The following is a 23,962-nucleotide window of genomic DNA, read 5'->3' as shown; positions in this document are numbered from 1 at the left end:
ATCTGGACTGCTTGAAACTCAGTGGGAATTAGGATTTGTGAATCTCACCAGAGCCTCTTTCTGTGTGTCAGATTGCTGTGGTGTACACAGATGAGAAGCCATTTTCCTGTCATTCTTACAAATTGCTTCTCTTCCTGAAATTTTCGAAGGAGGAATGAACGTGGCATTGTATTGCAGGGAAAGCAACAGAAATGAGATCATTTACACCATGGGAAAATAATGGATGTTTCACAGATGTAGCACGCAAAGGCGAGTACGGCATAGATCTGTCTGTGACACAGGAGCCAGACCCTCTACAAATTCATTAAAATTATTATTTTATATGTATTTTTCTGGGATGCAATGTTATACATTGGCATGTGAGAATGAAGACATTCAAAATTCAGTATACTTATGTCGTCTGTATATTTTCCAAAACGTTCTTTTCTGATGAAAGTAATGTGTGGCTCACAGATGCCACATCCCATATGGGAATCTCATCAAAGGTTGAGGAAAAAATTGAATGAGTCAAGAGGGGCAAGAATTTCCAACTAAGCCAGGGGAAGAAGCTCGTGGGCTGCTGGGCTGGGAGCACATCCAGCCTTGACACAGCACCATCAGCCTGGGCTCTCCTTTGCTCTGCTCCACAGGGGATCTCTGGTATAGGGACATCCTTCTGCTCCCATGGCAGCTTTAGAAAGTCTCGTGTTAGACACCATCTTCCCTGAATATCTTGGATTTAAAGTGGGGCTTAACCTGGCTTGCTCGAATTCCTTGGCATTTGACATAGATAACCAAGTTTAATTACAGAATGTTTAATTAGAGACTGTATCTAAGATCATCAGAATGTCTCCTACTTTAAAAAGCACATAAATTTCACTAAAATATGGATACCTAAGAAAAGAGATTTAGAGGCTAAATGGAAGCCCTGTCATTACTGCTTCATTTCCTTGCTGCTGTTTGAGTTTTGATGAGAAGGGCACTGGCAGATGAGCCTACTCTGATTAATACAGTTCCGTTTAAGATTTCACCTATAATTATCCCCTGTAGGAACACAAGGACCTGGCCAGGTTTAAATCAGCATGCCCCAGATATCTCCTTTATTCACCACGTAGATACTTCAAATATTTTTCTATTTCAAACAGGGATGTGTAGCAGTAGTTCATCTAGACTATGTTTATCTGGCACAAGAAAGCCTGCACTGACACACAGAGAGGCTGGTACAAATCAAATTTTCCATCTCTCCACTAGATTAAAGCATTAAATGCCATAAAATAAAAACTGGCACAATGCAAAAGCTGTGCCAGAGTACACACTTGCACTGGCTGCCGTGTGCAAGATGTGCTTTAAAACTCCAGCTCAGAAGTGGAGACTTTTCCTAAGAATACTCCTTTGCTGAACATTTCAACAAATGCTTTCTCCTTCCACCCAATATTTATGTTTTCCTTGTTAGATTCTGTTTAAATTCCCATTATTTCAGGAACGTCTTGTAATGTTTGCGCAGTATTTCAAAGCACCTCCCAGTTAAAAGACATTAAGGTAATCTATGGTACTATAAATAAGAAGCTTTTTTAAGAAAGTCCTTGAGTCATTTTGCTGTAATGACAGCAGAGCTCATTAAACAGCTGCATCTCCTGCACAGAGCGGGGACGTTTGCAGTGCCTGCAGTTTGTGACAGCCCCCAACGTGACCCCTGGGAACACGGCAGGAACAGAGCCGGGGGATGTAAATTGGATTGCAAAAGGAGCAGAGAGTCAAAGAGCAGCCCGGGAGTGCCTGGGGTTCTCCTCCCTTCCTCAGCTCCTGCTGCCCCACTGTGCTCAGCAGGGTGACATTGTCCTGGGCATGGCAGCCACGTGCACGGCATGACTTTTCCTAAAGGAAATCCCACAGCTGTTTTGTCCAGAGTCTCCCAAGCAGTGTTGGTGTGGCAACATCTTTCATATGGGCACGCTTAGCTCTGTGTTTCAGCTGTGCTAGTTTGGCAATTTATCTCACCTGGGTATCAGGACCAGGGAGATCAGACTTGCTTTGAAGGGCCCTTTCCTCCTCCTGCTGGGGATGCTCACGGCTGAGAGATCCCTGCTGAGCACTTGTTCAAGCCGCTGAAAAGTTCGACTCTATGCTACAGAGGCAAAACATTCCAGTGAATACATCCAGGCACACTGGGGACTGATTAGAACTTTGTAATTTGCCACTGGACAATCTGGAGTGTGAATTTGCCTGCAAGTCATTTCACAGGGTCCAAGGGGTTATATCCTCCGTGAGTTGCTGAACACAGGTGAACTTTTATAAAATATTGTTCCTTCAGCCCTTCACTAAGTGTGTACAGAATACCAAGCCTCCAGGCTGCTGAATTAAAGCTGTAAATTTGAGCTGTCAAAGCCAAAAGATGTTGGACCAGGCAGCAGGTACCTTTATGACATTTCCTTATTACAAGCACTGAGATGCAATTGTTCATGGAGGGCATTAAATCAAATTGTGGACGGAAGCTGTGACAGAAACTCCCCAGGTTCCTGACTTACTGCAGGCACTGCAAAGTACTCACAATTAACCCGCGTGGCTGGAGAGCTGCAGAGTGGAGATGCTTTTCTTTTGGATGGATTTTGCCATCCTAAATTTAACTGTGCACTGTGACGCAGACCAGTTGCAATTACCTTAATGAACTAAAGCCTGTGGAGCAGCTATTCCATCAGGCTTTCAGGACAGCATCTGCTGCACTGCCCTGTTGGCAGTGGTGCTCCACTGAGCTGCATCCTCCCAAAATGGCATCAGGCTTGGAAGAGCAACCACCATGTCCAGAGACACAGGAGAAAGAATGGAATGATAAAATTAATGATGCTAGAAGGGTACCCTGTGTCGAGCAGGTTACATGGCTGTTGCTTGCATCTTACATGACCTGCAGTAGATCAGCAGGTGCAGTGTCTCTGACAAGAGCTCACCTGTCTGCACTGAGTGAAAGGTTTGGGGTGGACACGTCCCTGGGGACAGCAGAGGTAAACACAGAGCTGTCAGACTCATTCAGCCAGGCCACGACTTCCCATCAGAGCAGTTTACTTGGGCTTTGTTGTTAATTGTTTCACTCATTGTTCTTTGTAGTCCATCAAATTTAATTCTGTCCGTGGATCCAGTAATTACACGTTCCTGTTTTTATGCAGGGCTAATAGACCACCTAAGGCTTTGTGTAAATTAGTTAATGTTTCCTCCTGCAAAGCTGCCGTTTGTCCTGTGTTGTGGTGGCAGGTGCAAAATGTTTCTTGCAAAAGCATATGGAGAATCACTGAAGTACAGCGAATGCTTATGGGCTTTCCAAGGGCAGGGTTAAAGGATCACGTTCTTTATGATATATATGAGCATGGGGTTTATTTTATATTTCTTCTCTAGCCTGAAATGCCTTAAAATTGCTGCTGAGAAAGCAGATACCTCAGAGGAAAAATATTCTTATAAGGGACATGGAGGCAAAATAATAATTTCAGGAGGTGCTTAAGCCAAATGGGAATGGTGACAGTGAGCAAACAGCCTAAAAGGAGCATGGAACATTGTCTGGTTTGCACTGAAACACAGACTTGTGGAGCAAAGATTTTGGCTGGGTGCATAAAAATTAAGGATTCTGTAGGGAAAGATAAACTGGTGTTGTCAAATACTAATCTGCTAGTCACACTACAAGAAAATTGTGGTTCTTTGTAGATATCTGGGGCTAAAACCTGGCCTAATGAAGTCAGTGGCAACATTTCTATCGACTCATTACGTGCAGGATTTCATTCTAATTCTTTAACTGTTTTTATTTCCTGTAAATAATCCTGCCTAGAGCTGAGGAACATTTTAGAGTGAGGGCTTATTCCTCAGTGCTTAACTATAATACATTAATAAATCAGTAGCCAAACTAAATAACTACTGGTTTTCGATTATATTTCAGACTGCTCATTTATTTCTGGTTTTCCTCTTTCTCATGTTGTGATGAAACAAGTCCAAAATCCACATTTTCTGCCAGTTTTGAGATGCCCATAAGAAGGGTAACAGATACTCAGTTCTCCACCAAGCAATCCCCTGTGTTCAGGCAGTGGTGGAGGCAAAAGCACAGCATTAGTTCAGCTTTGGTTCCTTCCCTTTCTGCTGATCCCATGAAATTGAAAAAGCAAGTGGAAAAATATCAAAAGATCCCATCACATTTTCTCCAGTTTAAAGTACTAACTATCATGTTATGCAAAAGCCTGAGGTAAGCCTCAAAGCTGGATCTCTTACATGGCAATTTCCTTGAAGAGTTGTTGGATCACATTTTCCTAAGGGTTTCTTCTACACACGAGTATTTTATTGCATCTGTTTTTCCCAGTAACCTGGAATTCATTTATCTGACAAAGATATTTCCATGAGTGTGCTTCCAAGCACACAGAGAAAAATATGACACATCTGCTTTTAGTTTGTCCTTTCTGTGTCTAATTTAAAAATGAACACCAAGAGAAATATGTGTCAGGCACAGAGGATTCACCTCATTACTAGCAAACTTCCAACTCAGAATATAAAATAAAATCTGAAATAAAGATTTCAAATGCCACACTGCAAATGTCTAGGTGGCAACAACTGTGCCAAACCACAGAATTAATATGGCTCTGATGGAGCGGAGGAAGGATTGCAATAGGTGGGTAGTAAAAAGACAGGCAGGGACTTAGATCAGCTGGTGAAAAATCCTTTAAATCTTCTAACTTGTTCCCAAGTCTCTTGCACAGTGATCAGATACCACAGCTGAGGCCTCGTGTCCTCCCCTGAACAGGGTATCTAAGCAAGCAGCAGGGATGCCTTAGTTTGGGTGCTCAATGCATTCAGAGTCTCTAAAATGGACGTGAGGCCTCTTTCTCCCTTTGTCAGACAAAACCCTAATGGAACTGGGACCAACAAGTGCTGTTGTGTCCTGTGCTGTGACATGGGGTTTTTTTTTTTTTCTTAGAGGAAAAATGAGTTAAATGAATGGAAACTTTTGGCCCCTGATTGCTGCTGTGTGCACTTAGGGTTCATCATTTGCCCTGCCTAGACGCACATCACTTCTGCCAGAACAAATGAGTATTTCCCTGATTAATCAGGAGCCCTCAGGGAACTGCTCTTTCTGTACATATATTATGATCATTAAGGAGCCTGACTATCCTGTGCTTGTTGCAGGATGTGGGAAATGCAAAGCAAATTGTGCAAACTACACTCTGTTTATTGGATACATTTCTCTGTATCTCTTTCAGTAATGGTGTAATTCAGTGTCCTGAGATGACAAATGACGTATTTAAGTTCATTTTCCCGTGCTGCCCCATAAATGTTATTAACTCAAATATTTAAATGCAGGAAGATGGAAGGCTGTGGGGGTTTTTTTGTCAGCGCTGAAGGAAGCCCCTGTCACATGGCCTGCCCGGGGCATTTCTCACTACTGTGTGTGGGGTTGGCAGTCTCAGCCTATGGCAAGGGGGGGTCCCAGCTCTCAGCAGGACGGGGAGGAGCTGGGCAGGCACAGCTGAGCAGGGCTGGCTGCTGGAGTCACACAAAGCCAGCTGCAGGGCTGGCACTCCTCCCAGAGCATCCTCACACCCCCATGATTTGGACTGAGCAGCAGCACAAAAGGCAGGACAGAGGACAGAGCCCTCTACTCTGCTTGAAAGCACACCTTTCACTCTGCAAACAAATTACTGCTTAAATCACATCTGACAGGCTCCGGAGTAATTGCTGTGGGAGCAGTGCCTGAGTTTAGGAGGCAGGAGTGACTCTGTGTTCACCTGACAATCAGGGGGCTCGTCCCACCCACACAAGTGTCTCACCATTGTATGGTTCTGGACACCTAATTAAAGAGCAAATTAACATTAATAGGTCCCCCTTCTACTGGCACAACCACCTCATTCTGGTACTGCATAAGGCTCGTGGAAGGCTTTCCACTAATGCTTTTCTCACATGAAAGAGAATTTTTCTGATATTGTCCTCTGCTGGGCCTACATTGATTTCTTTTTGAAGTTGAAAATATACGATGCAGTGCTCTTGAAAAATTAGAAAAACAAATCATCCTGCAGCCCAATAGCATAGGTAATGTTTCAAATGCTGGCTAAAGCCTGTGTGAAGGGAGAGAGAAATATGAATTTTTTGATTACAAGACCTGAGCTTAGAAATTGGCTTCACTTCTCTGACCCCCTGGACTGAAGGGCTTTTCTGGCACTCTCACAAGTTAACAAGGTCATCTGCAATCCAAGAAGAAACTCAAAATTCGTAACTGGAGTTTCAGCAGATAAAAAAGAGAAGAAAGATATACTGATTTGCAGTTGCTTTACATAAAAATATATTCAGGGAAGTATTGGGATTTTATTGCTATGGTTGGGGTCTTAAGTAGTTCGTTTATTAAGAAAGTTCAATGTTTATTTAAGCATTTCAGCTTAAAAAAGAAAATCTAGAAAATAAATAAAGTTCAATGCCAAAAAATCCACAGCAGAGCTATTATTGTACTAATAAAACAATGGGAATAACACAGATGTCCTTGAGAGTAACTCTTTCTTGCAGAGATAAGGTAGTGATTAATGGGAAATTTGTTCTTGCCAGAGGTGGCTTTCAACAGTAAGTAAATAAACAGTACGGTCCCATTCTTGCAGTCTACCTACCATAAATATTATTAATCTGGTAATAGGAAACTGTAATACTGCTGGCCATTCAGAGGTTAAGATTCTGAAAACACCCTTGCCCCTAAGGTTATTTTGTTGATGATGTCATTTACTATGATGCCAGAGGAAAAACAAATGGCATGGCAACCAATTCAATTCAGTTTTAAAATAATTTCCAGAATAGAATGTTTATTTCTGACAGTGCCACTGCACCTGGTCAAAATCAGCTAAAGATCTTAGCCTCCAGGAATGGAACAGCCTTTATGAAGCTGGATTTTAAACCTGAGGGAGTGCTGGAGCAAATTAATATGGGTTATGTCCAGTGGCACATGTGCTGCAGCAGCTGGACTCCCCCTAAGCACTCAGTGGGAAGCAGGATATTGCCAAAAGGCACCAGCCTCCTACAGTTCTCCTTAGCCTGGAGTTACTTGCACAAGAGACAGAGGATTTCTAACACAACCTCAACCCAGAGATAGGAAAAAACCCCTCCTCCACATAGACATTCAATTGTCCCTGTGGTTTATTTATGGATTTTGGATTTCATGGGCCAAATTTATAAACTAAGTTATTCTGTCAAGAAATATAAATGATGCTCATTTGTTAGCTGCACTTCTTGAATAAGTGTATCAAAGTGTAATAAAATTATTGAAGGGATTTATTAACCTGATGAAGTAACTCATTAAATCCTTCAAACGCATTAATGAAGGAGGATGTGTGGGCCTTTTGGTATAATTGGAGATGGGAAATTGTGCAGCTGGGCCAACCTGATAAGAAGGATCAGACATCCCAAAACACTTCCATTTAGCAGGTAATTTGGGGCATTTCTATCACTGCTCTGGATTTCTACATGATTTTTCTAACCTAGGTAGCTCTGCCTCAGAACTCAACTACTTTTTTTGTTGTTGTTTTAGTACTTTCTTCCTGCAGCTTTGGACTAAATCAACCTCTTGTGTGAAACGTGGCTGGGGTTCTGTAAGTTAGATCTGTCTGCTGTTAAGTTAGATCTGTCTGCTGAAGGTGGCTGGACCAGCACAACCAGCCCAGGACAGTTTTGACCACAGGTTTTAAGAGGCCACAATCCTCAAAGTTGCTGTGTAAGACTTGACTAAAGAACACAGGGATCAAACATGGCTGAAGTCAAAATATCAGATGTGCTGTGCTGATGCATTTGCACAAACAGCCAGCAAACCCTGCTCAGGGAAAGAAAAGGTGGAAGTTAGAAAGAGGGTGGGAGAGGATGGATCAGGGCACCACATGCACCTGAGGATCAGCCCTGGGATCACCTGCTGCATTTCCAGGCAGCTTTCAGTGAAGAAGTGGCTGCCATCCCATCTTCCATCTGCAGAGAGCATCTGGCTCAAGCCAGAGCTGATTCTGTGTATAATGTTTTTAAAACCACTGAATGAGTACACCTGCACTGTTCCAGTGTGCAGTGTTAGAGAGCTTCCAAGCACTCAGGGAGCATCACTGCTGGAGGTGCTGCTATAACCCACTTCAGCAGGACAGGGTCTACATATGGCTACAGCTGTGTGGCACCTGGGCTGTGAGAGAGGGGAGCTCTGGAGCAGACAATTATTTCCAACATTACTTGTGGTGTGGCTGATTTATGGTGGGTTGGAATCAGCAGCGTGAAATGAGGGTTGTTACAGAACTGTTCTTTATGATCAGGTGGTGGCACGTGAGCTTCTGCTGACTGATGACATTCACAGGACTAGGACATCTGAGAAACAGAAAACTCCGCTTTCAACCCCCTGTCAAGCAGTTTTTATGAGGAGATTTGAAAACATGCAATTTGTGTCTTCCTGGTAGTTCCTGTGCCTTGGGAAAACTGAAGCTGGTCTTTGTAGCTTAAATCAATTAGGAGAAAGACGTAGGATGTCTTTTTTGTTTTAGGCACGCATTTTTCATGGTTGCATTCCAGATAAAATGCTGTTGTGTCAGGGATTCTAATCACCTTTCAGCCATATATGTAAAATACATGTCTCTGAAAGAGGTAATGAATGTGATATCCCTGAGGCTTGGAGACTGCTGGGATGTGAAGTGCAGCTGTAATGAAGTGAGACATGGGCATTATTCTCAGACCTCCCACCACCACTGCCTCGGCTGCCAGTGTGTCAGACAAGGTAGAGAATGGGCAAAGTCAAAATAAATTCATTCTACAACACTTTACAATAAGGTCACCTCTGGTGGAAGGCTGGTATTTAATGGCCACCAGCTTCATTATAAATCTGTTTTCATCAGTGTCTGCTCTGCTTAAATTGTGAGTCTTGGGAGAGGTGAAAAGATTGATTTAAATCAGACCTGTGGGCAGAGCAGGTGGGGAGGAGAAGGGAGCAAATGTGTCATGTCGAATCATGACATTTCAGGTGATCTACACATCACTGCCTGTCTTTTGGACCTCAGCCCCTGTTCTAAATAGCTATTTAAGAACTTGGATTTGACAGGCAGAGCAGGAGCCAAGACCTGCTGCAAACTGGGCAGCATCCTCCCTTCCCAGGTGAGCTGGCTCCAAAGGAAAGACAATATAAATGTGTCTGTTCCCTCACTCCTTCCTCACATGGACCCAGGCTGACACTGTTTCTTTTGCGAGGGAATGCATCAGATGGTAGGTGGAAGCTGCTCTTGTTCTCAGCCAAAAGAGCACAGAAAAAGCATTAATTTAAAATTTCAGTCATCAGTTTCCTTCCCTGCTTGTGCTGAAGAACATAGCAGTTTTGGCAAGGCTAGGTTAATTAAGAAGAGAAGCAAAGCGTTTGCCACCCTTATTGCTATTTGTAGAAATGGAGTTGCACAGTTAACCAATGTGCATTGCTTAGAAAATGTGTACCATGTTATGTTTACCTAAAATAGAACAACTGAAATATGCACTTTTTATTAGCACTTCTTAACTGTTGAATAAAATGTGACAAAAAGATAAGGGAATACAGGCACATTACAGGCATGATACATTCTGAACATGCTGCTCTCAGCTAAAGAATCCAACACTTAAATATGTCAATATTATATTATTAGTCTGCTTCTGTGTTTGCTGCTCTGGGATGAAATGAGCATGACTTAAATAATTTCCAAAAAAAAAAAAAAAAAAAAAAAAGAAAATCTATGTAATTATTGAAGCAGTACAAAAGAGGAAAATCGTCATGATTTCCAAATGAGAGTGCCTCTGACAGTTCCCATTTCTTAGCTCTCTGACTCTTGTAAAATTTTGTGTAACATGCTGCTATTTTGAGAAACATTAGCTCTTGTCTCTCTTTTACAGTCTGCTAAAGAGGCTGTATTTCTCCTAACCTTGCAGATGATAAAATGCACTCCTTCACCATAGTCTACACAGTGCTAGATCATTTCGGGCTTTTTGAGTAAATGACACGCAACTCTATAACGGTATGATTAGGCCCATAGATTACCAGATTACAGCTATAAATCTTCACCATAGCTACCACTCACTTGGCAGAAATAGTCAAGTTTCATCATTTGTTCTCATGCAGAAAACATGCTGTGAAATGCAGCCTCAAAGGTCACCAGGATGGCATTTCCTTTTGTGGCCCTTAATAAACTTGCAGCTAATGCAGCAATTACCAAGCCCAATTACCTCTGTGATGGCTTCAGAGAATTTCTTTTCCAAAGTCTGGATAGTCAGATTCTACTCCCTTCAGTTAGTAACTGAGATTGATTCAGCTATTCCTACAATTGTTAGACATTTCTGAAAGAGGCTATTTGTAGAATGAGGGCTTGAGGGAAGGAGTTGTGCCAACAGAACCTGAGAGGGGTATTTTAGTGGCACTAAAAAGATTTGTTTGAAAAAGGTGCACAGACACCCCTATTTCAGTGCTGGCTTTATTTAAAATAACGAGTTCCTACTCTACCTCAGCTAAATCCAAATAAACTGAAATGGAAAACATTGCCCAGCTTTTGATATACACATATTTCCCCATAATTTTGCATATATGTACATACATAAAAATACAACCTACTATATCTGATGCAGTTCCTTAGCTTGTGAGCTGGAGTCACAAACTCAGCATTTCTTTAAACACAGAGTTTGGAGACATTGAACAAACGAATCCATTCCCTTTGTTAACTACAAAGGGGTTTGACAAGCAACACAGCTCTCGTTATAACTACATTTATATTACAGCTGCTAAGCACTAACTTGTGAGTTGCACCATTTAGAAAAGCCAGAAAAGGAACTGCTATAAGCTACTTCTTTGGCACCAGTCCAGCACTGATAGAAGCTCCTCAAATCACAACATGTTTGACTGAAATGACGCCAGTGGAATAATTCTTTACAAAGAAGCAGCTAAACTGTGATACGTTAGAAGTGGCTGTGCCATTATTAGGAGTTCCAGCTCTTTATTCAGTTACAAAGGAAGGCAGCTACATCTTTATACCAAGCATATGGGCATTATTATCCCTTCTCCCTGCTCTTCTTTTTGGTTTCCTTGGAGGGAATAATTGCTAGGGCTGCTTCCAAGAGTTTGAACTCCAGGTACCTGACATGCACCTGCCACGAGTTCAACAGAGCAGAGTGGCATTTAAGAGTGTCCCTGTTTGCCTCATCCTCCAAAGTTCAGCTGTAACAACAGTAGGGTTTTGTCTGGTTTCTTTTATCTTTGAGAGGTCATTTTCCTGGTTATTTTACAGTCACTTCCCTGTTTATTTTACTTATGTGTGATAGGCATTTAAAATGATGACTGCTGATTTTAGATATACTTCAGCTCTCCCCAAATTACCCTGGATAATTCCTCCTTTCCTGAAGTAGTCAAAAGGAAATCACTAATTTTCAGATAAGCCCAAAATTCCATCTTGTTTCTTTTTGTACACTGATGTCCAGCTATTACTAATAAAAACCTTGGATCTTACTTAGCACTGTCTTCAAGAGATAGATATGGAAGAGAAATATAGGTACCTCCTTTTTGTACAAGGGAATTTATGCTAAATACCCCAAATGTAGAAACCCTTCAGGCATGCTACAAAAATATTTGCTTGGGAAGAGTGCTGGGAAGGATGGAGTGCATGCCAGCCAGGGCAGTAGCATAAGAGGTGATTTTTTGAAAGATGTCTGGCTGTGTTACTGGCTGCTAGGTTTTCCCTGTTACCTGTATTTCTGGCTTGGTGTTGAGCTGTCTATGGCTTTGGATCAGCACCTGCTTTCTCATTTAAAATGATGTAAGTAAAATCACATAAACATAAAGAAAAGCTGGAGAGGAGCTAATAAAATTATTAGGTTAATAAAATGTATGAACCTGAGAGGAAATGTGTTATTCAAAGTCAACTGATTGTGCATATGAGGAACTGCCAAGTTTAATAAGGGAGGTAATGGATTACATGTAAGAGGAAACTTCTTGATGAGATGAGTGAAAATTGCTTTGGTAGATTAAGCTCTGTCAATAAAAATCTTCCAAGTAGACATAAGACTGTGATAATCTGTAATAAGGTTGGAATAATACCCTTGCTTGCCTATGAATCAGCCGTAATTCCAATGATTGTCTGATTCGTCCCACAAGCTTGCAATTAATCCGTCATTGTCACAAGTATCAGGAATATAATACACTCCTAAAGTAAGCAAATTAAATTTCTAAGACAAACTAATCTTCTTACAGCAGGTAATTTCAGAAAGGGAATTCATGCACACAGCATAATTCACTACTACACATCACCTAAACATATTAACAAACACCATAAAATAAAATAGCATTTTTTTGTTCTCTGTGAGCCGCCTTTGGATTTCCATCCATTCCAATGTTAATATGGAAGGATAAACATAAGCTTAGCCCAGTTTAAACATTCCTAGTTCACAATACAGAAAACTATTCAATTATTGTGTTTCAGATGTTGGAAACTCCATTAGTCTTGCCAAAAGAAGTGGAATGGAAATAGCCTTTTTTTGTCATGGTATCTAAGAGTGTTGTACATTGGTGCCCTCTGCACACACTCCAGAGAACTGCATTGCTTTGCTTTGGTTTAAAATCAACTTGAAAATGGTGTGATAGATTTAAATAATTGAACAGTTGTACAGGAGCTTAATGAAATGAATAAACCATTGCAATGACAAAGAGTTATATATTATTAATTTTAACATAGCAGAAAATGCTATTTTCCCCAACTGGAAGTGTCATTGATTCAGTATTTATGCCAACAATTTACATTTTTTTCCTACAAAAATAAGTGTCCTCCTTTCAAATAATACCTTATTCCTATTAAAGTTATGTTATTTAGAAACCAACCAATTCAAAAACCTACTTTTTAAAAATAAAACCAGGCCTTGGCTAGCAAACCCTTCAGAGGAGAAACTGCCATTTACCGTCTGGCTGTAGAACACCAGGGAAGCAGAGAGGAGGAGGGTGGGGCTGTAACTGTTCGAGATTAGAAAGCAGAAATGAAATATCACTTACTGTTGAACCAACAACTCTTGGCCTTGTCTCTGAGCTGCCATCAGCACTGGCTGTGAGTTGCTGCAGAGGACTCAGGTGGGGAGGACCCAGAAATAACAAACACCTGTGTGGCACATAATAAACAAAACAAAACAAGCACTTTTTAACCAGACCTAATAGCTGATGGGAGATTAATCAAATGATCAAGCCATGCTAAAAAAGAACTCAACTATGCATTTTACCAGCAAGTCCTCTCCAGAGGCTTTATGCTGCAGAACAGACCCAAATATGTTGTCTGGCCTTATCACCTTGTGTGACAGCAGGATTACACCACACAGAACGGTGAGATGCACTCTCTGTTGTATTGTGACACCTTTTAAAGTGATGTTTGTTGTTGGAAAGCCGTGCAGAGGCGTAAGTGTTACACGGGGAGCCTAAATGGAGCCCCACTGTTTCTTTGTGCGCTGTCCCAGCTCGCTGTGCTGCTGACAGACAGCACCATTAAGCAGTCATTAGCACCATGCCTGAAAGCTTGGCTTCTGCAGATAATAACGGGGCTATTCAATATTTGGAGCCTTTGTAAGAAAGAGGGCACCTAAATGAGAATAATGAGGTCATTCTATGACATGCCTGAGGATATGAAACCATGGGTAACTTTTTAGCCCGTTTGATATGTGAACACATACATTCAGCTGTGACAGATTATTTCTAGCCTTGGAAAAAAATAAAGCTGCTTCCATTAAATCCCACCATGCAACATCAGCACCAAGTGGTAATCAAAACACTGTAAAACACAGCCTTCAAAACAATTCTGTGTAACCCAATCAAAATGAAAACATATAATGAACAGATATGTGAAGCAGAGCAAGGGGTTGAGACAGTGTCAGAAAAACAGTGAAATGTAACAGTTAGGAAAGGATTTTATAACTGACAGGATTGTTTCCAATTCTGCATTTTTTTTTTTCACCGAATGAGATGCTATTTTTGAAAAGATGAACAAACTGAAATTTCAATTTTAGACCTGCTTCTTGCTTAGAGCAGTGGCTGTTTCTTGTAAAAGTGGCTCACTTTCCCAACGTTTCACAGAAGGTTTTGCACCCAGGGGCTATTTCAAGATTCCTGGTGCAGTGGAGCAGTCTGGGTCGCAGCGGGGTTGTGCTGAGCACCCCCTGTGCACCACAGGCTCTTGGGCAGCCCCTTGTTCCATGTCCCAGCTGTGTCAGAGTGAACCTGCAACTGCACAGGTCCATGGTTTAACAGGGGTTAGTTTGTGGTTTAACATTCTCACTGCTGTTTACAACAGCAGTAGGAAAAGTCTCCCGTTTTTTGAGTTGTTTCCTGTGTTTCTGCCACCAGAGGAGGTGCTCTGGGAATTTTCCTAGGTGTGCAAGAGTGTCACATGGCTCTCAGGCTGTGCTGGCCCTCAGCTCTTTCTCATCTTTTGGGAAAGCTCAGTGACCTTTACTGAACAAGATGACAGAAACATGGAATAGTTTGGATTGGAAGAGAAGAGCAGGGATGTCTTCAACCAGATAAGATTGCTCAGAGCCCTGTCCGACCTGACCTTGGATCCTCCCAGGGATGGGGCATCCACCACCTCTCTGGGCAACATATGCTGGTATTTTACCACACTCATCATGAAAGATTTCTTCCTTCTATTTACTCTGAATCTACCCTGTTTTAATTTAAAACCATTACCCCTTGTCCTTGTCTAGTTTAACTTCATTTTTACTGTAGTTTCATTTTATATTGTTTCTAGTGGTATCATGTGTGCAGTTAGGGAGCTCTGCATAACACAACTTACTTCTTTGTATTCAGCTTCAGCACGTCTGGCTGGTTACTGTTCGGTCCTAAATGCAGGAACACGGCTGCTGAAATCTCAGATCTGTGAGCTCCCCCTGCCCTGGGCACCCCCAGCAGATGCAGCTCCCTGAGGATCAGGAATTGTGAGCTTGGCTCAGGATGCTGCTTGTGCTGGGAAGGACCTATCCCTTGGCTGGCTCCTACAGCATCACCCACCTTGTGCCTGGAAAGAGGGGAAGGCCACAGCAACCACTGCAAAATTATTGCTGAGGTTTACAGGAAAGAGGGTGGCTGTTGGAGCAGGTGAAACACTTGGCTCTCAGAGAGTTCCACTTCTTGGCAGGCAGCTTCTCTTTGTACCCGTACATGAGATACCCAGAGGGAAACAGACTGGCAAGTTTGCTGCTGCTCTGCTTCCTCTCCTTTTCATTTCCATTTTCTTCATCTTTTTGTTTTCTACAAGGGATTAACTGAGAGGTTCCATTTGGACTAGAAGGAAAGGTTTAATTCAAATTATTCAGGGACTCAGCAGGCTGTGGGTTAAACTTTTTGACTTCATCTAGCCCTCAAGCTTATTAAAGTGTTTTTTAATTAAAAAAGATTAATGAGTGATTGTTTTTTTTTAGTGGATACTTTTAAGATTAAGCCTCTCCAATATTATAATTGGAGTAATATGCATATGCCCTACCTGAAAGGCAATTACAAACACAGAGAATAGCACGTAGTGTTTGTTTTATAATCCTAATGTTTCATTAGATGTTTGCTGGTTATGAATTATCTATCAGCTCAAACAGTAACTGTTAATTCTGATTGCTTCTTGAATCACTACCCTGAATTTGAACAAAACACTGTCCTGGAAAAATGGGAAGAGAGGAAAAGAGACTGCTCCATGGTGTCTTTTTGTTATGTAAAATAAAGCCTTTTAAAATAGAGCAGAGATTTTAAATGCAGTGGTAATTGATTAGCAGACAGGATAGAAAAGAGAACATGTTTTTTTCAGTGCTCTCTCAAACAAAAGGTGGTGTAACCCCTCACACTAGCCTGGCTCAGCCCCTCTTCACTTCCAAGGTGGGCAGAGTCAGGCTCCAAGAGTTGTTCCTGGAGAATTTTAGTGCATCTTTGTTGTACTCATGACTTGTACCTTGGGCAGTCTTATTTACAAAGTTGGAAAAGTGGTTCTGCTGTTGATTCAATTACCTGCATAAGTTGGTATTTGAATATGATGTGAATTCCTTAAAGATTAAAATCTGTGAAGTTCTATTAAAAGCCAATGGATAATGCAGGGTAATTGCAGAAGGCAAGCCTGGCTTTCCAATGTCAAGAGACACAAAATAAATAAAAAGAAGATAAATGGTGTTTTTCATCAATGGGTCAAATGCAGGATGTTTTAAACAATTTGAGTCGGTACTAATGAGTCTCACATTATCAGAACCTCGTCAGCAGAATCTGAAAAATTACATTTGAACTCTTTCATTGAAAGTTTCTATTTGGCAGAACAAAGTAATTGTTTGTCTCAAGCACAAAAATGCTGTTGAGAAGAAAGCGAAGCTGGTTTGGAATCTGCCAACTTAGGAATTCTTCTCCTCTGGATTCCATTGTATCTGAATCACCTTACATTTTACATGGCTACATAATTTGGATTACAGCGTTTCTGAAGTTATTTAATGGCAAGAGTTCTCATGAAAAAAATCCCAACTTGCTGCCTTGTCACACCACTGCTGTCCATAAGAGGTAATTATGAAAAGGAAGATAATTGGCCAATCACAAGGGGATTTTATAAGCTATGACTTTTTCCATTGATTTTAATATAATATTTATATTTGCCTTTCTAAAATAAGGATTTTTTTTTTCCCAAAGGAATTAATGTTTGGTAATAACTGGTGTGATTTTTTTTTCTCCTCTCTAGTGTTCATAATGGCTTCTGGGCTTTTGGTTTACCCTTTTGGTTTCAACTCTGCTACTGTGAAGAGATTCTGTGAGAACTCAGACATCTACTATGCAGGAGACTGCCAGATCGGATGGGGGTACATGCTGGCAATTGTTGGGGTCATGTTGTCTGTCTTTTTACCATTCTTTGCAAAATATGCACCAAAAGAGCACATATCTCCAACTCCAATACCTACTATTTTATAGTATTTTATTACTGTTTAAGAACAGAACACTCCTGTCTACAGTAATGGGCAGAAATTATTATAGCACTTCCAGTTGGCTGTATTGCTAAAGAGAGGAAAGGAGATGGGGAAGAGAAGGGGTCAGATTGACAAAGACCAAAAGTGCATTGAAAGTCTTCCGTAAGCACGAGCAGTGAACACTCTGGAATTGAAATAGGATTAATCAACAGCCTTTACACTGCTCTAAACATATAATGGCATAATGCCTTAGACAAAAAAAAATCAGTTTATCCTCAAAACATCTGTCTACCTCCCAGTTTCTTTTGTGTCTCAAAATTGTGAATCTTAAAATCTTCAATTCACTTTTGATATATTGTTAAATGTCAGAACTTTTATGAACCCAGTAACTTTAAAATCAATAATGATATTTTGTTACAATTATTTTGATTAGTGAAAAAAGCACCTAGTAATAGCCACAGCCTAAAGATAAGATTGATAGCTAAAAAGAATTGTATACAAGAAAAAATTTCTTTCTAATCTATATATATTAGCAGCACCTGCATATTTTAAGTTCTGGGCACAGTTTTTACTACTGCTCTAATTGCCAAGATTTAGAGACATCTTCATGAAGTCTTGGGTAAAACTGAAATTTCGTTTTTTTGAGAGATCTAACTACTTGCAAAGGCTTCATGATGATTTAATAGTTTAACAACAGGAAAAAAAAATCCTAGGAATTTGTTTTCAGTATTTCTTAAATTATAATTCTAGGTGGACTTTAACAAAATGTTTAGATTTTGGGTTTTGTTGTATAAGGCTGAGAAGAAAAAAAATCTCTGTTTACAAAAATGTCTGTGCCCAATGGCCCTTGTCTGTAGTGATAATACAAGCCAGGATGAACTAATTCCAGTATTTCCACTGCAACTAAGAGTCCAGTTTGTAAAAAAAAAAAGTGAAGTGAAATGCTATTGAACATGACTAGCAAAAATCTGATGCTGTGTCAGAACTAGCAAATGGCCATATTTCATTAGTCTGTATGGGAATTCTGTGAGGTCTGATTTCCACAACAGCACTGAATTCATTCCTATCAAGCATTGAAATGAATGCACTTGATTGCCTTAAGCAAAAGAAACATTGGGTTCTAATCTCACTCCACTGTTGTGTTTTTTCATTTAAAATAAAAATTTAATTCTAATTCTATTCTCATATTTTATTTTCTATTATTTATTAAAAAGAAAGTCACATAGATTATATTTAATTCAGAGCTGTACTTCTTAGTTTTGTATTTTGGCACAAACCAGGTGATCAAATTTATTATTCTTCACTTAGCTGAGCCCAACTGATTCCTGAATTTTTATTTTTTTTTAATGGAAGGTGTACATGAAGGGACAGACAGAGACATGTTGAGGATGTGTAAGAAAATGCAAACAGATAGAACAATCACTGTGTTATTTTAATATACATCAAAGACATCTGCAGTCTTGTTTACATTCCTCACCCTTCTAAACTTCAATGGAACGTTACATTGTTTCCAAAAATTGTCAATAAATGATGTTACATTTCCATGCACTCGAAAAGCAAATTCTGCACATAAACTTAGCAAATTCTTTGAAAATACAGATTCCAGTGCAGAATTAAGTACACTGAGAAAGAGAGCATGGCTGCTCTGCACTTTTGCTCACAAGGACTGAAAAATTAAATCTTCCAAACACTTAACAAAATAGGTTGAAGGAATGCCCTAAAGTAAGAAGAATCAATTTCAGTCACTTCTGTATAGTTATGTGCTTTCAGTGATGTCTTACACTTTTTTTAATGAATGGCTGAGATCGATAATTTTCATGTAAGAGTCAGAAAAGTGAGGAATAACAAACAACATGCAAAAAGAAAATAATCACCACAAAGTAGAGAGACAGAGATGCAGGCTTTTCTTTCCTAACCAACCTGTGCCTTTACACTAGAACCATTATACAAGACAGGATCAATATGGTCAAGAAAAAAAATCACCCAACAACTGAAAAATGTTGAATAGTGTGTATAAACTGTATTGAGTAGGGTTTTTTCTGTTTTGTGTAATGTTTACGACTGTTCACTTAATGTTTCACTAGAAAAAGTGATTTGTTAGTGTCAAGTAGAAACTTTTTTTGCAAAGATCTAAACACTTCCTGAAAAGTGAAATTATTTTAGATTTTTATTAACAGCCATAACACACCTAGTAGACAAAGGACCTATTCCTGTCATTACTTATTAACATAAGTTTCACATGTGCAGAACTGGAAGCATCAATCACTTAACTGGAATCAGTTTTAAATTAGTTACAGCAGAGTCGTACAATTTACAACACTGCTGTACCAAATCTTTTACTTCTTAAAGCCCAACTTCTGTTGTGCAAATCGTCAGCCTCTGCATCCTGCAATATTCTGCACCTTTTATGAGTCAAGCTAAAGCTTCCATTTGGAGCTTCCTTTAACATTTTATAATATTTAAAGGGAATCAAACGTGTGTACATAACCTCTACAACTGGATTGACAAAACTCTCCTTGAAGCATCCATGCTCTGAACTGGCTTCACACTGAAGGCAGAGATGATAATGCCAGTGATTCTTGCAGCAGTTGCTAAAGCACATCCTTTAGATCTCACCTGGAGCATGAGGGGGCTGTTGCTGACAATGCCTGTGCTCACACTGACAGATCACTTTTTTAAATAAAGACTGTCTGCGCGTTGAACTGTGTAAAAGCGTTTTCCTGTTACAATTTGCTGGACCAGGTTCAAGTTTTATTCTAAATATATAATTTTTTAAGTGTAACTAAAAGCTGTATTTTCCATTAATGTGTTTCTGCGTTGACTAGCTGGCTCCTTTTTAGAATATTAACTGTTTTCTGTATTTGACTTGTTGGATACAATATTTCAATTATTTTAAATGTGAAATTTCCAATTGCCAACACTGTATAATAAAATAATAAAAAAAAAATCCCCATACTGTTTGCTATTTTCTTGACAACTCTTTTGTTTTGCAATTCCCAAGAGATCTGCTACAAAGCTTCTGAAGTAGGGGAAAAGGAAATAGGAACAGCAGGAATTATCCATGAAAGTTAAAGTTTGAAGGCAAAGGCACATAAACATGTAACATGGTCCATCCCTCATGAAAGATGTTTCTATGACAAAGGCAAGGAAGTTCTGTGTTCAAATAATTCTTTTTTTTCTACTTCCTCTGTGTCCTTGGGAATCTTTCTAAAGCTTCAGAGTCTGTTGTTATTTTATACGGGTATTATACTGATAATTTATTTTTCTGAAAAAACGTGAATCAGATACACATAAAAGGAACCCAATGAATACCACACAACATTTGTTGGATAACACAGCACAGTGATATTTCCAATTATTTAACCAGATTTTCACTGGTAGTTTTGGTAAATGCTTTAGCATGTCCAGCCTTCGTGGGTAGCAATTAGTTAAAACTGGGGTTTGGACAACCATTTTGACTTCTACATTTCATTCAGAGTTTTTACATATGCTGTCATCTCCACATCTGCAATTTTAACAAAGTCTTGGAAAGTGTTCTGTTCTTGAGCACTTGCTGGTCTTACAGAGACGCACTTGAAAATGTTCCTTTTTGCATCATAGTTTCCCATGCACCTGTGCACTCGACCTCTAATTAGTCGTGGAAGCTCACGGTCCTTCATCAAAGCATAATAAATACATAAAACAATTATATCACCTAACATAAAAGCTTTCCACATGGCTGGTTTCTGAGGAATACATCAAACAGAAGACCTTTATATCAACTTTGTTGCTATTATCAACTACTTAGAAGGTAAACTCAAAGTCTCAGCTTTTTTTCTGTAACAGAAGTTCGAGGATGCCTAAGTAGTGACTATTGCTCTAGTTTGGGAACAATATGGTATAAACATTCAGCCTGCCTTTTACATAGTAAATTTATGTTTTATTTTTGCATTCATAAAAAGGATTGGAGCTAGTGGTGACTGTGTTATGTGTGGACACAGAATACTCACGATTTCATAAAACACGCAAGGCAGGGTCTCCTTTCCATCTCTCAGAAGAAAGTTCTTTGCCCCATATGCTCCAGGTGTGACTGCAGAATCCAGTGTGCCTGCCCCATTAAGCAAGAATTAATTTCTAGATTAATTATATTAAAATATATTGTAAAACTGTATCCCTCTACAGAAGACTCCTACTAAACAGGAAAATTTATTCTAACAAATTCAAAAAAAAAAGGAAAGGAAAGAAACAGTATGGAAAAACTTCAGTGTTGGAGGATAACTGAATTGTTAATTCAGTACCTGTTTCAGTCACCTTTGATGGCTGAACGGAAGGAAAATTAGAAGGTGTTCATGCCAGTATTTTGTGGGTTTAAGTATCTCAGCTATTGAAAAATTCTCTCTTGTTATTGGCCTACCATTATTACAAGATTATGTTATTATAATCTACTATGCTTACCTAAAACTTCAAATAACAGAGCAGTTTTATAGGCATATTGACTCCAGTACCTCACACTTTGAATGACTGCAGACAGGATTCGCAAAGAATTCTTTTTTATTTTAGTTTTTACTTGAGATGATGAAATTTCCTTTCAGAGGAAGACAAAAGCTTAAGTTAGACATACACACTTGCAATTTTAAAGGGCACACAGGCATTTATATATTACGTTAAATAGGCAATATTTACATTAAAATTAGAGCATTTGTTCAGAATATGCAAACAGCTCCCTGCCAGTTTACTGAGGATTTTAGGGTACTACAGTATGAAAATTTCAATTCTAAATTTCCAGAAACCAGGTTTCACTAAGGCAGCTTGGGCTGATGAAAACCTCATGTTCCATTAGTTTCCTTTCTTTACTGCTTTCTTCATTGTGTTTTTCCTATTAACCCTGCCCATAAGGTTTACCTGACTTTTGTCTTCTGGGACACAATCAAATCGGTTTTCATTCATTTTATTTTGTTGAATATTGTAGTTAAATTTATATGCTGGACTATGATCCTGCAGACTTCTTGACACAGTGTTGGGTTTCACTGGCCACTGTCCTTTGTACGTGTCTGTTTTGATGAGCTGAGATGGGTTACGATTGTCAGGGTGTTTTTGCTCCTGGACAGTTTTCAAACTGCTTGAAAAGTTCTCAAACTTTCGAGTAGTTCCATTACCAGACCTTGAATTTACTGGGTTACCTAAAGGAGTATATTCATTTCTGTTCCTGCAATACAACAGTTCAGTATCACAGCACCTCTTCTGAATATTCATATATGTGATTAAAGTATTTAAAAGCACTCCATAAATGGTTGTTTTAGCTTTAAATACATCCAGACTCAAAGCACTTGAGTATACACCAAATTTATCCATATACAGGGCAGTGATTACACCTGTGCACAAATCCATCTGACTTCAACAGGCCTTAAAAAAAACCCTGCTCAGTTATTGTCCTGCCCTGTGTAAGGGATCTTTCCTGACCCAAAATTCACATATTTTCATAACTCTAAAATAAAATAAACAAGGTTTCCTCTCAGAGTGATATGAAAAGGGTTTCTCTGAATGCTACAGGCATACGGGAAAACATAAGATGCTTTTTCACATAAGAACAAAAAGGAAGGATAATAGACATTAAAGACTTCACCAACCTGCAGGCAGCCAAGGTTTTTCCAGCATTTGCTAAATTAAACTTTGATGCATTTGGTGGTTTCGTAAGGGAAGGACCCATTGGAAGTTCTGTTTGGCTTTCAAAGATAAGTTTAAAAGTATCAGCGACACAGCAGCAGCTTTATTGTAAGACACACATGGATTGTTCATGAAACAATTAGTATCCAAATAAAAACCAAAAAAGCAACAAATAACTTGCTTTTTACATACCCACTGTTTGCTGCTTTCTGCAGTTCATCCACTTCTGGGTTTGCAGTTCCCCAGCCTAATTTTCAAAAGACAAAGGATTGAATGTGGATAAAAAGGGAAAAGACTGAAAGGTAATGAGTCTGTGTAGGCCTCCTACTCTGCTTAATGTTCCACAAACAGGTTCACACAGGAAGGAGGAAGAAAAAAGACAAAAAGGGAATATGATCCTTTGATATTTTTAATTGTAAGACAACTTCTAACAAGTAGGTTACTTCTCTAGACAATGGTTCAGTTACAAACATTAGACTTATTAGCAACAGAGACTTTATTACAAGAAAACTTTTAAACTTTCTTACAAGTAAAACATAATGGAAGCACTATAAGCAGAATTCTGCACTGTTCTTTCCAAGCCCAGTTTGAAGAACAGAAGTTCCTTTCTGAACTACAAGAAAGACATCTTATAAATGTTTCTTCTTGTAACACAGGACTTGAATGTTGATTGAAATCAACTGAAAACAAAAGGTCAGTTTCAAGAGACTCTATTTAAATGCCAGTGCTACTTCATTCTCCATCACACAAAGAGTCAAACTCCCTCTAGGCACAAAGTATAAAAAGCTCAATTGTACAGAGGAGAAAGAAATTTCCTGGAGGACAATTTTTACATAATGAACTTTTCAGAAATAGATATAAAGGATGCATATAGTTCTTGATAAAGACAATGTCTGATTTCATACAATACAATCAGGAAGTTAAGATTTATTTCAATTTAGAGGCAGTAAAAAAATAAAATATGTCATATTTACCAAAGGATGTGGGAGAGAAGTCATAACTACGAGTCCCAGAACCAATACCTGGCTCATTTTTAAGTGGATTTGAAGTGAGGGGCTGCCTAGTTCTTTTTTTCTGATTGAACAGTGGTACAGGCAGACAACCTAAAATTAAAATTTAAGCAATACTATATTAACAGCAAAAGTATACACAATCCACACTTAAAATAAATTTTTTAAGTTACTTAATTATTTTGCATTTATATATATAAAAGCATAATGAGGTGTGAACAGGAAAGCATAGAAGAAGGGCTGGTACCTGCTGTGCTGCGAGTTGAGGTATCAGCTAAACTCCTTTTCATTTCTTTGCTGAGTCTTAACAGGCAGCAATGTATTGATTACTCCAAATTTGCTGTATGGAAGTTAGGTTTAAAAAGTAAACAAATTAATGGTGTAAACACATTCAAATTTCACCTTACTTTATG

At 39.3% G+C, this 23,962-nt stretch overlaps 2 protein-coding genes across 2 annotated transcripts in view; one reads left to right on the top strand and one right to left on the bottom strand.

Annotated features, from left to right (window-relative positions):
* The window catches only part of TMEM211 (transmembrane protein 211), a 57,260-nt gene extending 38,963 nt beyond the window's left edge, over positions 1-18,297 (top strand). Inside the window, exon 3 of the mRNA XM_039562874.1 lies at positions 16,674-18,297. Within this exon, the coding sequence (XP_039418808.1) occupies positions 16,674-16,900 (227 nt within the window). The 3' untranslated portion in view covers positions 16,901-18,297. The remainder of the gene's footprint in view (positions 1-16,673) is intronic.
* A 62-nt stretch (positions 18,298-18,359) lies between these two features.
* Positions 18,360-23,962, bottom strand: SPATA22 (spermatogenesis associated 22). Its single transcript, XM_019287634.3, has 8 exons — positions 23,797-23,962; positions 23,514-23,642; positions 22,732-22,786; positions 22,503-22,598; positions 21,778-22,081; positions 21,331-21,460; positions 20,886-20,983; positions 18,360-20,549 (listed from the first exon to the last, which is right to left on the bottom strand). The coding sequence occupies exons 1-8, from the start codon at positions 23,837-23,839 to the stop codon at positions 20,358-20,360; spliced, it is 1,047 nt and encodes a 348-aa protein (XP_019143179.1). The 5' UTR covers positions 23,840-23,962; the 3' UTR covers positions 18,360-20,357.

Source organism: Corvus cornix, chromosome 19 (assembly GCF_000738735.6).
Source record: "Corvus cornix cornix isolate S_Up_H32 chromosome 19, ASM73873v5, whole genome shotgun sequence".
Lineage (NCBI taxonomy): Eukaryota > Metazoa > Chordata > Aves > Passeriformes > Corvidae > Corvus > Corvus cornix.
The sequence above is the reverse complement of the archived record's forward strand: the minus strand, read 5'-3'. Positions and strand labels throughout refer to the sequence as shown.

Bases quoted from the DNA above. Each gene is read 5' to 3' on its own strand.
- SPATA22 (XM_019287634.3), bottom strand. From the start codon at position 23,839: ATGAAAAGGAGTTTAGCTGATACCTCAACTCGCAGCACAGCAG. The intron at 22,599-22,731 runs GTATGTAAAAAG...TATCTTTGAAAG, and splicing joins CAGAAAGCAGCAAACAGTGG to CCAAACAGAACTTCCAATGG. The intron at 21,461-21,777 runs GTAAACCTTATG...TTCCTCTGAAAG, and splicing joins TCCCAGAAGACAAAAGTCAG to GAAATTTCATCATCTCAAGT.